General features: G+C 46.4%; 1 protein-coding gene across 6 annotated transcripts in view; it reads right to left on the reverse strand.

Annotated features, from left to right (window-relative positions):
* Positions 1-515: 515 nt before the first annotated feature.
* Positions 516-15114, reverse strand: part of ZNF618 (zinc finger protein 618) — a 155732-nt gene continuing 141133 nt past the window's right edge. For all 6 annotated transcript variants that reach the window (XM_058672374.1, XM_058672373.1, XM_058672372.1 and 3 more), the window contains 2 exons: positions 3003-3104; positions 516-2088 (listed from right to left, as the gene is read on the reverse strand). In XM_058672374.1, the coding sequence (XP_058528357.1) occupies positions 572-2088; positions 3003-3104 (1619 nt within the window). In that variant the 3' untranslated portion in view covers positions 516-571. The remainder of the gene's footprint in view (positions 2089-3002; positions 3105-15114) is intronic.

The raw sequence follows: 15114 nt of genomic DNA on the forward strand, positions 1-15114 counted from the left end.
AACCATGGAGAGGGGACCCAGGAAGGACAGAGAGCGTCAAGTCACTTCAGATCTCAGCTGCCTGAACATTTCACGACCTCAGCTTCCCACCCTTCTGCACACCTGAAAACGGAGTCTTCTAAAGCTCCCATCCCGAGAGGAGGAGGAGGGGGAGGGTGGCTGACACCCTCCCTCTCCGTCACCCAGCCTTCCTGACACACCCAGCTCGATACACTCGAGCCTGCCCACGGGCCTGCTCGTGTGCATGCACCAGGATTGTTTGTGTGTGTGTGTGTGTGTGTGTGTGCACACGTGCGTGAAGCGGCTCTGGCTGTACAGACAGCCACAGAGGTGATCTCTGCACCCCCACAGCCATGGCACACGTGTTTGGACACGCACACCGGGGTGTGGGTGTGAACACACATGCACACACACACTGGAAAAAAAGCACTTAAGTTTCCAGGGGGCATTTATGATGAGGTCCACAGTGTTTAGAACTTAAATTCCTTTTGTGACAGTGTTTTGTGTGTTTTTCCCTAATGTTCTCTTGTTTTCTGTTTGTTTGTTTGTTTGTTTCCCAGAAGTTAACATCTTAAAGCATGTTGGATTTTAGAAACATGAGTTTGTTCATATCTTCCGGACTGAGCAGTCGTCTCCTTTTGATTAGGAGTGCTTGCTCACACATATTTACACACCCGCTCCGTGCCCCCACAGCTGGGACTGCTAGGAGCCAGAAGGCGAGCTTGGCGAGTTTTGTGTGCTTTTGGGTCACGCACGACCAGTACTGGAAGAGATCTGGGGTGGCCTGGAAGAGGGGCTCCTGCAGGTAATCATACACCTCGTTCTTCCCCAGCCGATCGTCGTCCTGAGCTGCGGGGTTCTCGCCTGAGGTCACGCGGGCCTTCTTGGCAGCGGGCTCGAAGTCGGCCTCCTCCGTCCGCGACTCCTTCACCTCGTTGATGAGCTCACACACCTTGCCAATGATCTCCTCATGCTGGTAAGGCGGCACGGGCCGCAGCTTCTGCTGGGGGTCCAGGATCATGGCCACCTTGTGGGCAGGGTGCACCTTGAAGTTCTCCTTGAGTGCCTCCAGGAAGAGGTGGCACAGTTTGCTCACAGTGCCCGCGTCATTGGCCTTGGCCGTGAACAGCTTCTCCAGCCGGACGTAGGTGGGCAGCACCAGCTGCAGGGTGGGCTGGCTCTCGTTGCTCAGCTCGATGACGGCCTGCTTCACAGGTGTCAGGATGGCTGCCAGGTTGCTCAGCAGGTGCTTGTTGAGGCTCTGGATGAGGTTCATCTTCTTGGCCCGGCTGTAGAATTCGCAGATCTGCTCGTAGCGCTCATGCACCAGCAGCAGCGAGTCCGTCACCGAGTTCCAGCAGGGTGGGGGCGGGGTCTCTTCCAGTGACCCAAAGGTCTCCTTGGCCAGGCCCGTGGAGCCAGCCAGGTCCTCGCACACGTTGAGCAGCTCTATGACTTCGTGCATGCTGCGGGCCTGCAGTGTCCGTTTGCTCAGCACGCTCTGCACCACCGAGTTCAAGGCGCAGGCGGAGCAGCGCAGGCACATGCCGGCCTTGGAGAAGGCCGACGCGCTTACCCGGCAGTCTGTCACGTACACTGTCCTGATCTCCGACATCACAAACTCTGACAGCACGTTCTGCACCCAGTGGTGCACCAGGTCGCCACTATCACGGATGTCTGCACCCTTCACACCCAGTACATAGCTCTTGATGTGGTTGCCCTCAGCTTGGTAGGCTGTGAGGATGTAGCAGGAGTCAGGGCCGACACTTTGCGAGTGGCAGGTGACGCCGATGCCCAGGCAGGCATTGCTGCCCAGGGCACACGTCACTTTTACTTTCACCTGGTTGTACATGCGGGGCAGGTGCTTCAAAGCCAGTGTGTTGAAGTTGCCCAGGAACTCAGTGACTGAGAAGGCGCCGTAGCGGGCACCACTGTCCACCAAAGTCTGGGCCAACTTCAGGAATTCCTTCCCACTGACGACACTCAGTGCCCCCAGGTCAGCGCACATGACCCGTAGGAGCCGTTCGGCGATGTTCTGCCGCTCCTTCTCGGGCATCATACTGTTGGTTGTCAAGCCACCAGTCGTGGCTGCCAGGGGACACAAGGAGAGATGCAATTAATGCAGGCACTGCAGGCTGCCTGGTATGACAGCAGCCTACCCTCTAAGCAAATTTTCTTAGGGAAGACAAACAGATTTTTCTTTTGCATACAAACTGGTGGTGCTGGCTGCGTATAATACGCCATGATCTTTCAGGGATAAGGTTCCATGACTGACTACTGATGTGTGCTGTGGACATGGGGCTAGACTGCGGTGAGCTGCGTCCAACATGTGTTCTATGTGTCATTCACCTTAGACTTGGAATTCAACTAGCCCTACCTTGTCCTTGGGGTGGGAATTCCTTCAATACAGAGGTCTTCGGCGAGTCAAACACATGGGGCTGGGGTGGCAGGGAAGAGCAGCCAACGGAAATGGAAGAAGTGGGTTCTGGTGCTGATTTGGACACTAATTGCTGTCCTCTGACTGCACACACACAAATCATGTCCTCTCCTTAAACCTACTTAACGTCTGTCCTGTGAGTTAAGAGAGTTTGGCCTAGCAGTTATGATGCTGGCTGTTATAATCGCACCCCATAGTAAAGGCCTAGATTTGTCCCCGGTTCTGCTCCCTATCCCATATTTCTGCTAATACACACCCTGGGAGGCAGTGGATAATAGCTTTGCCCCTGACCTGGGCAAATGGGGGCAGTGGGGAAGACTGACTATGTTTCTGTCTCCTGGCACTGGCTGGGTTTTTGCAGGTATTTTGGAAGTGAGTGAGAGGGATAGAATAGCTCCGTTTTTCTGCCTTTCAAATAAATGAAATGGACGAAGTGTTTCCTCAGTGGTTATGTGTCACTGTTCATTGGCACAAAAGGCCCACCTGATGCAAATAGGGGACACAGTGGGGCTGGCAGGACCTCCCTCCACATGCTCTGGGCCCTAGCCCCAGTTGGGAGACCTACTGTTATTGGCGCTGTTCCTCTGGGCCTGCGGTTTCCACTTCTCCTCCACGACAGCAGGTGGCGACCGAGACTGGTTGGAGGCAATGTTGTTTTCGTTGTCAGCTGTGGGCACAACAGGGCCAGTGAGTCACCTTGCACGGTACAAAGCACAGGGGGAGCAGAGAGGCAAAGAGACCAAAGCCTGTGCTAAGAACCCCGCTCCTGTTTAGACAAGTGCTTACACAGCCCCCTGGACTGCACTTGGGAAAAGGAAGATAATTCCACCATGGGCAGAAGGGACTCAAGGAGCTGATTCAAGAGAGCTGGGCAGGGTGCCTGGTCCAGGATGAAGGCAGTAAGCACAAATCATAGGATCCCGAGCCTTGCAATGCAGGGCAGGGCACCAGTTCAGCTCCAAGTAGCCAAGCTGCCACATTCCCATCTTCTGTGAAGCTGCCTTCTCTCCCCTCTTCCCCCCGCCAATATCCAAGAGTGCTTCCAATACTGCAATCCAGAGAGCTGGCATTGTGGCATTGTGGTACAGCCGGAAAAGCTGTTGCCTGCAACACTGGTATCCCATAGGGGTACCAGTTCATGTCCTGGCTGCACCACTGTTGACCCAGCTTTCTGCTAATGGCCTAGGCAAAGCAGCCAAGGATGGTCCAAGTGTCTAGATCCTTGCTACCCATGTGGGAGACCTGGAAGAAGCTCCTGGCTTCAGCCTGGCTCAGCCCTGGCTCTTACAACCTTCTGGGGAATAAACCAGTAGACAGAATCTCCTTGTTTCTCCTTCTCATTCAGAACTCTGCTTTTCAAATAAATAAATAAACCCTTTAAAAAAAGTTGCAATGTATGCATACAAGTGGACCTTAAAACATTCATGGAAATATGTATCGTGGGAAAATCACTCATGGTTTTCAAATATTTTTTTGTAGCCCCCCCCCCAAATTATCCTGCAATTTCTTTTTTACCCCCATGAACTGTCTGAAGTGGCCTCATCTTGAGTAGAAGGAAAACAGAGTCCTATACTGAAAGAAGTAGTCAATGATCGCTGCCCTCAGTGTGAACATGCGGAAACTGACATCCAGGCCAAGAGCACACACTGGGGCTGGGACAACTTCCCCCATGCAACCCTCTGGAGTTAGGCAAAGGTAGCCAGTTCCAAGGAGGTGGCCTAGACCATGCTCCTCCCCGCACCAAGACCTCTGGCCACCTGAATGTCATCACTTTTCAGCAGGAAGAGTCTGAGTCACACTCCCATATGACAAACGGCCATGCACACTTGATCGGCCTTGGGCTCTGCCACTTTCACCAGCATGGCTCTGCCAGGAGCCTGCTGCTGTTGGTATGGACAGCGTGGGCCTCGTCTCCACCTACTGGCACACAGTTCCCTAAATCCCATGGGTCTGTTCCATGGCAGAACTTGTAGCCCTGCCCACCAATCTCCAGGCAGGGAGGTAGGGAGGAATGGCAGGCTGAGTTCATTACCAGGAAACTGTGACCTCCATAACCATGCCCGAAAAGCCTCCATTAAACCCCAAAAGGATGGCCCAGAGAGCTCCCGGAGTGGTAAATAAGAGGTGGGGTAGAAGGGTGTTCTTGGAGGGTGCTGTATCTCAAGAGGTTATGGAAGCTCTGTGTCCCTCCCACACACCTCGCCCTGAGCAGTTCCTCCACTGCCTGTTTCTGAGTCCTAGTTTCTTTACAATCAATTGGGTGTCAGGTAAGAAAAGGAACTGCTTTACTTCTGCGAACCATTCTAGCAAAGCTCTGAGCCTGAGGCCTGGTCCTGGCTACTGCTAATGTGCAGGCATCAGTGGCAACCTGCAGCTGTGACTGGCATCTGGCGTGGGGTCCATTTTATGAGACCAAGTCCTCAACCACTGTGGTCTGTCAATGTCTCCAGGCAGTGCCAGAATCAAGTGAAACTACAGGACACCCAATGTCTGCAGCGACACAGTCCTGAGTTTCTACACACTGATACTCTGCCCCTGTTTCTCTGTGCTTTTTGTTGTTGTTGTTGTTGCTGTTGTTCCTCATCTTCCCCCTGCTCCTTTTCCTTGATGGGGATTTCATCTTAGACACATCGTCTTTAAGGTAGAATTCACAGCCACAAACTGTGAAGGCATTGATGGCGTCTCCTCTGGGTTGCTCGACCTCTTCTATTGTCCTTAGTTAAAGGCATCAGGCCTGAGAGGTTGAGGCCAGTCAGCTTGGCCTACTCCCTCATCTCTCTGGACTCCCCAACCTAAGACCGTCCAAGCTCCTTGAAATCTTGGCCACACCTTCAAGTGGGTGACCCAAGCATTGCCCACCCATTTCCTAAACGGTTAAAGGACCACCAATGGGGAACCTTTGACCTATAGGTTCCTGCCCAACAAGGAGGGGTAGGGGAAGGCTTAAAATCCCAAGACCCTTCCTCAAACCTTTGGTGTCTTTCCCTCTCTCCTTTGGAGAGGCATCCCACCTCCCAGCTCTCTCGTAGGAGGTGCTTTCCCCTTCTCTCTTCTTTCCCTGCCACCTGGTCCCTTCACAAGTAAACTTCTCTGTCTGCAACCAGTTCCCAGCTTTTTATTTCTATATTAAGCTGAGGAAAGAACCCACCATGCTTTCTGGAAACACCATCCTTTTGAACACCCCAAGACCCTCAAACTATAAAGCACCTTGCCCGTGGAAGGACTGCACTATGGTCAGTGTTTGCTTCACCTACATACTGGCTGCTGGTCATCCTCTGAGTTTACTCTTAATGAATAAATATGACTTGGCTGTGGATTTCTACCATCTCTTTCTCTGTTCTGTGCCTCTGTCCTGATAGTATTAACATAGGGAAATGAGAAAACCCTTGAAAAGCAAGAATCTCAACCTTATTACTGACAGCTATTATCTTAGTTGTGCACGTGACATAACTGAAGTTTTACACAAAATGTTCATGGGGAGGGTGGTTTTTACTCCTGTACATTAGAGAGGCCTGCCATGGGATTTCCTTTTCCTGATGCAAATAACTACAAAGCCTGACAGAACCATTCTGGCACACGTAGTCAGGCTGTGATCCCTGGGAGAAAAAAGAGAGAGAGAGAGAAATGAATAAGTGAGGAGAGTGCTCAGGCCGGCCCAGCTGACATCCTGCAGCTGGTTTCCAAGTTGGGGCACAGGCAGTCTAAGGCACTAATATAACTGGGTAACAACAACAAGAAAACGGGGATAAGCATGGAGATCTCAAAATCATATAAAATACAGGTTCTAACCACTTCAGAATTAAACCAGAAGAACAAAAAAAAAATATTTTGGAAAAACGGAAACTCTACAAATAACAAACTTTTAGATAATCCACATGTCAGAAAAAAAATCGAAAGTAAAATTAGAAAATTCTTTGAACTAAGTGAAAATAAAAGTGTAACATTTCAAAATTTGTAGGATGTAGTAAAGCATTGAAATAATTCTACTTACAGCATTAAATAACTATATTAAAAATGATTTAAAATCAGTTGCGTAAGATTCTCCCTTAAAAAGATCTAAGAAGAGTAAGTTAACAAACAAAAGGAGGACACTATAGTAAAAACAGCAATGAATGAAATAAAAATGGACAAACACAACTGAGCAAAGTCAATGAAACTGAAGACTGGTGATTCTTTATTAAAAAAAAAAATCATTAAGATAGATAATCCTCTAGCCAGAAAGATTAAGGACAAAGAGAGAGAACCCAAACCATCAGCAATGAGAATTAGGAACAATTTCACACCAGTAAGTTCAACAAGTGAGACAACCTGGAAGCCACCAGGAAGCAAAGCTCCCGAAAGAAGAATCAGGCAGCTTGCAATAGGGCCCAGTTTATGACAGCAACTGAGGTCATGGCTGCAGAACTTCCCACCCAGAAATCTTCAGGCCCAGCAGGTTCCTTGGTGAACACAACTGAACACTTCCAGAAGAAATAATACACATTCTGCCAGAAAACAGAAGAGACAAGGACACCTTCCAACTCATTTTATGAGGCTGGCATTCTGATTCAAAACTCAGAGGAGGCCATTAAAAAACAAAATAAAACTACAGGCCAATATCCCTCAGAAACAAACATGCAAATACAGTAACAAAATATTAGCAATAAACCCATGTCAACAAATGCAGATTATCCCACAAATACAAGTTGGTGCTAATAGTTGAAAAATGACCCTTATAATTCATATATTGAGAGAAAATATAAAATACTGAGGAAAAAATACATATACTAGAGAGAACAAACAAAATCATCTTTATAGAAACTAATACACAGCACAATATGAACCAAATTCAACATATATTCATGAAAATTCAGCCTTGAAACTTCCTCAATCTGATGAAAGGCATCTAAAAGACCCTTTAAGCTTACTGACTTCATAGAAACAAAAAGCATTATAAAAATACTATCAGCAGTAGTACTCGAACAAATTAGATAGATGAAAAAAACTAATTCCCGGAAATACATAAAGATAAAGCAAGAAAATATATTTGGGGAATGGAAAATCCAGACTTACAGAAAGAAACTTAAGAGGTAATAAGCTCCTCTTCCCGCTGCCCAGGCTAAAACAGCATCACTGGTGAGTTCTATCATATGTTAAAAGAGCTCTTCACAAAATCTCCCAAGAAAGCAGAAGAGGAAGAAACACTTCATAATCCAAAACATGAATTGTGTTATTCTGATTCCAAAGCCGAACATAAACATGCACACACACATACATACACACACAGAAACTAAAGGCTAATAGCCCTTAAGAACACAGATATAAACATTCTTGGTTAAATATAGCAGGTAAACCCAGTAACACATAAATAGAATTTTATACTATGAACAACTGGGATTTATTCCAGAAAGCTAGGGACTATATATACACATTTATTCCTTACACACACACACACACACACACACACACACACGAACTAATAAACTCAGCAAGATAAATACACAAAAAGCATATTTTTATATTAGCAATAAACACCCCAAGGGAATAATTCCATTTATAATAATTTCTAAAACAAAACAGGATTAAATTTTTAGAAGATATTCAAGGCTCATTCAATGAAAGTGTAAAACATTACTGAAAAAAACTCAAAATATGAAATCAATAGAATGACATCCCATGTTCATGGATTGGAGGGCTTAATGTTGTTAAAACAGTAACACTTAAAATATTAAAAAAGAAAAAAGGTTGGGGGGCTCACACTTCCAGATTTCAAAACTACAACAAAGGTATAGTGATCAAGACAGCATGGTAGTGGCATGAGTTTGCACACACAAATAAATGGAATGCAGTTAGGAACACAGCAATAGATGTTCACATTTATGGCCCCTCAGTTTCTAACAAGGGCACCACGATGATTCAATAGTGGAAGAATAGTGTTCATAACAACTGGTGCTGGGACAACTGGATAGCTACTGTAAAAGGGCAAAGATGGACCCCAGCTCACTGCATAAATACAATTTAACTCAACATTGAAAAAAAAGATTTTAATGGAAAAGACAAAACTGTAAAGGTCTTAAATGAAAAATACATTAACTGAATCTTGGGTTTGCCAGTGCTTTCCTGGCTATTACACAAAATGACATCCAACACCAAAATGATGAGAGAAAAAAAATTAGATGAATATCAAAATGATACATTTTTTGCATTTCAAAGGATGGCATCAAGTGAAATGATAACACACAGAAAGGGAGAATATATGCAAATCACATATCTGCAGGGGGTTTGTATACAGACTATACAAGGAACTCTCGACATTCAACGAGAGTAAAAGAAACAGAAATGCGCACTGGATGCAAATAGACATTTCTCCAAAGATACGCAAGTGGCCAATAAGCACATATAAAGATGCTTGGCACCATTATCTGTCAGAAAGATGTACATCCAAACCACAATGAGACACCTTCATAGGTACTAGGAAGGCTACAATTTTAAAAAAAAGTACAGCAAGCTGGATAAGAATGTAGAGAGAGCTGCCATACAGTACTGGTAAAAATGCACAAAATTGCAGGGCAGCTACTTTAACCAACAGTGTGGCACTTCTTCAAATGGTCAACATCTGACACTCCACAAACCAGAGTTACAAACACTCGTCCACATGAGGATTTGCACGTTCATGTTCACTGAAGATTTTTTTGTATTGCATGCAATGTAAACACATTATTTGGAATGGAACACGGATGAATCTCAAATGCATTTTTAAGTGAAAGAAGTCAGATATGATCAGCTAAATGCCACAGAACTCCACAGACACAAAATCTCAGTGGAAGCAAAGCCATAGCCAAGTTCAACAGTGTTGCCAGTGGTTGGGGCCAGGTACTGGCTGCCCTTCAGGGTGGCAGCAATGTAACATATTGTGATGGGAATCATGGTGAAATGACTGTACATATTGTCAAAACCCATCAATCTGCAGTCTTTTTTTCTATTTTTTTAATTTTAATTTTCTTCCACTTATTATTATTATTTTATGATACAGTTCCATAGGCTCTGGGATTTCCCTTACTCCCACTCCAAATCCCCTTCCCCCCACTGATTTCTCCTACGTTCATAAACAGTCATATGTGCATCATTGCGGGTATAAACAATGGCAGAGAGTCCAGCATCCTATTGTCAAGACATACTTAACAGTTTCATTGGGAGAACATCTTTATCTATGAGTAGAGATGCATACTGCATTCCATTCTCACATCTAGATATGACAGTCTCCATTACAGTTACTATACATCTCCTTAAATGAAAAGTCACAAAACAAAATCAACAGGAAGAAAAATAGAAATTTACAATATCATGGAGTTAAATAACATGCTACTGAATAATGTGTCGCTAAAGAAATGAAAAAGAAAATCAAGAACCTTATTGAAGAAAATGATGTCACTGTATGACCTATGAGTCAGTGAAGAATTTAATATGGAAAAAAACTTTTTTGAAGAGATTAAAATAAAAAGAAAAACATCAAAATCCATGAGATAAGGCCCGGTGGCGTGGCCTAGCGGCTAAAGTCCTCGCCTTGAACGCCCCAGGATCCCATGTGGGTGCCGGTTCTAATCCTGGCAGCTCCACTTCCCATCCAGCTCCCTGCTTGTGGCCTGGGAAAGCAGTCCAGGACGGCCCAAAGCTTTGGGACCCTGCACCCGCATAGGAGACCTGGAGGAGGTTCCTGGTTCCTGGCTTCGGATCGGCGCGCACCGGCCCGTTGCGGCGCACTTGGGGAGTGAATCATCGGACGGAAGATCTTCCTCTCTGTCTCTCCTCCTCTCTGTATACCTGGCTGTAATAAAATGAATAAATCTTTAAAAAAAAAAAGATTTATTTATTGTATTACAAAGTCAAATATATGGGATCCCATACGGGATCCCGGGGCGTTCAAGGCGAGGACTTTAGCCGCTAGTCCACGCCGCCGGGCCCAATAAATAAATCTTTCAAAAAAAAAAAAAAAATCCATGAGATATAGTTTCCGCTGATCTTTGCTGGTAAAATATGTCTCCTGTAGGTAACATTTAGATGGATTTTGCTTCTTGACCCAGTATACTAACCTATGATATTTGATTGATGAGTTTAAGCCATTTACATTCAGGGTTATTATGAATAGGTAGTAATTTGGTCCTGTCATTTTAGCAATGGGTTGTTTATCGCTTGATTTAGTATTTTGCTGCTTTTTTACTGGGATGTTCTTCACATTTGCCTTTGCTTTTGGTGGGTGCTATTCCTTTCCTCTGTCAAGAGAACATCTTCAAGTATCATTTATAGGGCAGGCCTTGAAGAAATGAATTCTTTGAGCTTTTCTTTACTGTGGAAGAATTGTCTTTCATGTTCAAAGACAAAGAAAAGCTTCACTGGGTACATTATGCTGGGCCAACAATTTTTTCCTTTTAGAATCTGGAGTATGTCACTCCATTCTCTTCTGGCCTGTAAAGTTTCCTGTGCGAGATTAGCTGTGAATCTGATTGGCATTCCTCTATATGTCAACTGATTTTTTTCACATGCACATTTAAAGATCTTTTCCTTATGTTCGACTAAAGAGAGCTTAATTACGCACTGTGGTGAAGACTGCTTTTGGTCAACTCTGTTGTTAGTTCTATGCCCCTCCTGTATTCTGTTTCCAGCTCAGTGCATTGTACTGGTTCCACAGGGATAATAACACCGACTTTGGTATCCTACAGGTTGAAATAGGTCTGGGTGGCCCTCAGACTTACTGGCCAGCAGGTTCCGGCAAGACCACCAACAACCCAGTCATTTAGGACCTGGTGTCTCCCTAATCTTGGGAACTACTCGAACTGAAAGTGAAAGAAAGGTTGTACAGACAATGGTGCACCCATAGCACGGGATCATAGGAGGTGGAGAGTAGTGAGCTACGAGCGGGGGCTACGGAGACCATTGTGGAACCCTAACATAAGAATCCAGACCTGAAGCTTGCTGGAGGGAGTGGCACAAGTGACTGCAAACAAAGAATCGGGTATCAAACATAGTAAGTAAAATAAAAATGTAGACCTGTGGGTGACAGAGCTCAGAAACCTGCCCTAAGCAAAAGAATCTTCTAACCAGAAGTACAATGACCAACAGCAAAAGAAAAGTCAGAGGCACAATGAATATTAACGAAGAGCCCCAGCAAAGGAACAAAAGCCTTTGCCAACCTCAGTGTTAACTGAATACATTGAGGAAATGGGGGATAAAGAACTTAAAAAAAATTTGTTATAAAGCTTCTATCAACAACAAGAAGCACATACAGGAATTTAAGGAGTATGTCAAACAGGAAATAGTAACACAAACAAAATCAAGCAGGGTTATTAGAAATGAAAGACACAATACAGCAAATTAAAAATTCAGTGGAAAGTCTTATAACTGAATGAATGAGGCAGAAGAAAGAATCTCAGAATTGGAAGATATTTCTTGCCACAATGGGGAAACAATCAAAAAGCTGGAAGAGGAACTGAATCAAACTAAGGAAACTATTCAAGAATTAAGGGACACTATTAAAAGGCCGAATATAAGAGTTACAGAGTTCCAGAAGGCACAAAAAGAGAAGCTGGGTTTAAAAATGTATTTAATGAAATAATGAAGGAATCTTAAAACTGGTAACCTTAATATTGAAATCGTAACTTACTAAACCTGATTTTATCATAGATCATTAGGAGACACATTAAACTGGCAGTGGGGGTTCACTTGGTGAGATGATGGCTTCTTAGTTTTATAATTTCTGTGCTGTTTCCCAAAGCAGAGCATGCATTTCTCTAGATGGACAGATCTCCTCTTTTCAAAGGGGGAATGAGTAAACAAGAAGAGCAGACAATGTGGCTTTTCCAGTTGACTTTTCCTACTGGAACGCAAAGACACAGGTCCAACTCAACCAAGCACTGAGCTGCTTTGCTGTTTTTAAACTCCGTCTCAGTTTTCCTTCCAGGATCCCAAATGGTGGGACTTGTGTAGGTTGTAGTGTGATTTTCTTATTCCCTGTTCTGCTACAGGATGTAGAACTGAGACACTCAGCTGAGTGATACTCGTCTCTCACATTTGCTAAAACACTTTTTCCCTCTCAATCTCAGACACTGCTCCTGATCCGAGGTATTCAGTGAAAGTTTTGTGCAATGCCTAAGTCACAGCTGCAGCTGAGAACTGGGCTGACCCTGCATGGCCATCCTGAAGCATCCGCCCCTCCTCCAGGCAGGCATGAAAGTTGTGAGACAGAGAACCTTCCAGCGAGGAAAAAGTGCCTAGAGCTTGAGTACGACTAACCTGAAATCCAAAATGCTCTCAAATCTCCAATCATTTGAACACCGACATGATGCGGCAAGTTGATAATCATACAACTGATTCCAGGAACTGTGTGCAAATAACAGTCATGTCCAGAAAGTTACTTTTAGGTTGGGTGTCTAAAGTGCACAGAAAACCTAGCTAAATGCTGGGTGCAGATTTGGGCCTCAATTCCAACAGGCCTCATTTGGGATATGCTGGCAGCCCAGACGCTGGAATCTGAAACACGTCTGGTTACGAGTCTTCGAGCAAACGGGTATTGAGCTTTTGTTTCTGGCAGGAGATGGAAGAGGTGGCACGTGCTGGAGCCACTGGGCGTCAGACTGGCCCAGGGAGAGCAGGGACCAGTGCATTTCGTCGGGGAGAAAGCAGAAGCTCAGGGAGGCGAGGTCACCCAAAGGGACCAGACCCCAAGCGTAGCCACCTTGCAGGAGACTAAAACCTCCAGTTGCCAACCTGTGATTTGTGAAGTCCCCTCGCCCCCGCTGGACCAGCTACTTGGCCACTTAGTGCCTCAGTTTCCCATTCTGTAAGCATGGCTCCAGTGGCATTTAAGAGAGTCATTCTGAGAACAGAGCAAGGCGGAAGTTCAAGTTCAAATTGTGTTAGGCTTTCTACTGACCTATGCCTACTTGGGCCAGTGATTAGGTTCTGTGGCCTCAGTTTGTTCACCCACAAAGTGGGGATGAAAATGTCAAGTAGCTAATAGGCTTGCGGCTCAATAGTCTGCAGACATAAGCTACAAAAAGTCCTAAACCCCACAGCCATCCTCCCGCCCCCACCCCATACGCTCACTACCTCTGCTATTTACGACCAGAGGGCATGCTCCTAAGCCATCACCAGACCCACGCAGGTTGTCCTCCAGCACAGAAAGGAAGTTGATTAGAGCAAATTACCCTGTGTCATTCAGCAGTCTCTTAATGAGATCGGTGTTACTCCGGCTGATTCCCCTTATCAGCGCACCATGAACTGCACAGCTCACGATGCTTCAGTTCTCTCAGAGGAGCCGATCCCTTAATCCTGATTCAGCCGGGCTGGGATTCAGCCTGGCTTTACACCGCACTGCCGCTCAGCCATTCTCCGGCAGCGCCAGACCAGAACAAAGCAGCCAGCAGCAGCTCCTGGTGGTGATCAAGTCCAGCTGCTGGGAAGAGGCGGGGCTGCAACTAGACACAGCCTAGACTTACTTATTACAGCCTGCACCAGTCCATTGCCCTGGGATGGGAAAGCTGGGGCACCTGGACTCTTTCCTGATTATGACTCAGCTTCCCAAACCTGGAGGGGGCATGTGTGTGTGTCTAAAAAGGAGAGGGAGGTGTTGGGAGACTGGGCTGTGGAGCTCACTATGTTCACCCAGTGGTCCCCAGGCATACTGCCAACTGCTGCCCCTAGGTCCTTGGGTCATTACCCTGAGCTAGCATCCCAGGCCCTCCCTGCTGAAAGAGGGTGGATGGAGACCAGGGGAGGCAGAAAGCAGGTTTGGGAGGCCTGGCAATCGGGGCTTTAACACCCTAGTATGAGTTGGAGACAGTGCCCACTTGAGGCCAGACAGCACCGAGATGTGGCAGCTGGAGCAGGGCTGGGACTCCAGCACCTCAGCTGCCTCTGCAGAGCTCTGTCCTGATTTCAAACAGTTTACCAGGGACGAATGACAGCTCCCCTCTTCCCAGAGGAAATGGGAACTCATGTCTGGTGCAGAGCAGGTACCCCATAAGTATGTGCTATGGATGGATGGAGGGCTGGCTGGACAGAGGGAGGAAGGGAAGGAAGGCGGGAGGGAGGTACGGATGAACCAACACAGTTTGCACTAACAGAACAGAATCACGCCTAAGAGATTCTCAGCCCAGCCAACAGGGCCAGAGCTAGCGGATTATAGGCAAGACTTGTAAACCTTAGCAGGATGCTTAATGAAAACAGCAGAAACAACTGTGGTGCAGATAGCACTGAGTCAGGCAGCGCCCACCACTATTTCCAGTGCCTCCAGGAGACCACTCCCTGATGTTTCCATCTGCAGGTGTCAGGCTCTCCCCAGGCAGGCACTCTGGGCACACTTTTCCTGGGGACTCTGGCCAGTTATAGGACTAATTCTCCACCTCTGGCAGTTGAGCAGTGAGATGTGGCACCACTCTCCCTGTGGGAAAGACATTTGCCTTCTCCATGGTCCCGCCCTGCACCCACCAATCCAAGAGAGCTTGGAGTCCAGGGACCCAGGACAGGATGACTCATAGATGGACCATGGCCAGATCCCCAAATTCTTGGGGTACAGCCACCCGCCCAGGCTGCTTGTACTCAGCTGGAGTATGAGAAACGAACACCGCATGTTAAACCACTGGGAATCTGGAATTATTCACCTGTGACAGTCAACAGCGCCTCCCTGAGATGGAACTCAGATC

The sequence above is a fragment of the Ochotona princeps genome, chromosome 14, assembly GCF_030435755.1.
Source record: "Ochotona princeps isolate mOchPri1 chromosome 14, mOchPri1.hap1, whole genome shotgun sequence".
NCBI lineage: Eukaryota > Metazoa > Chordata > Mammalia > Lagomorpha > Ochotonidae > Ochotona > Ochotona princeps.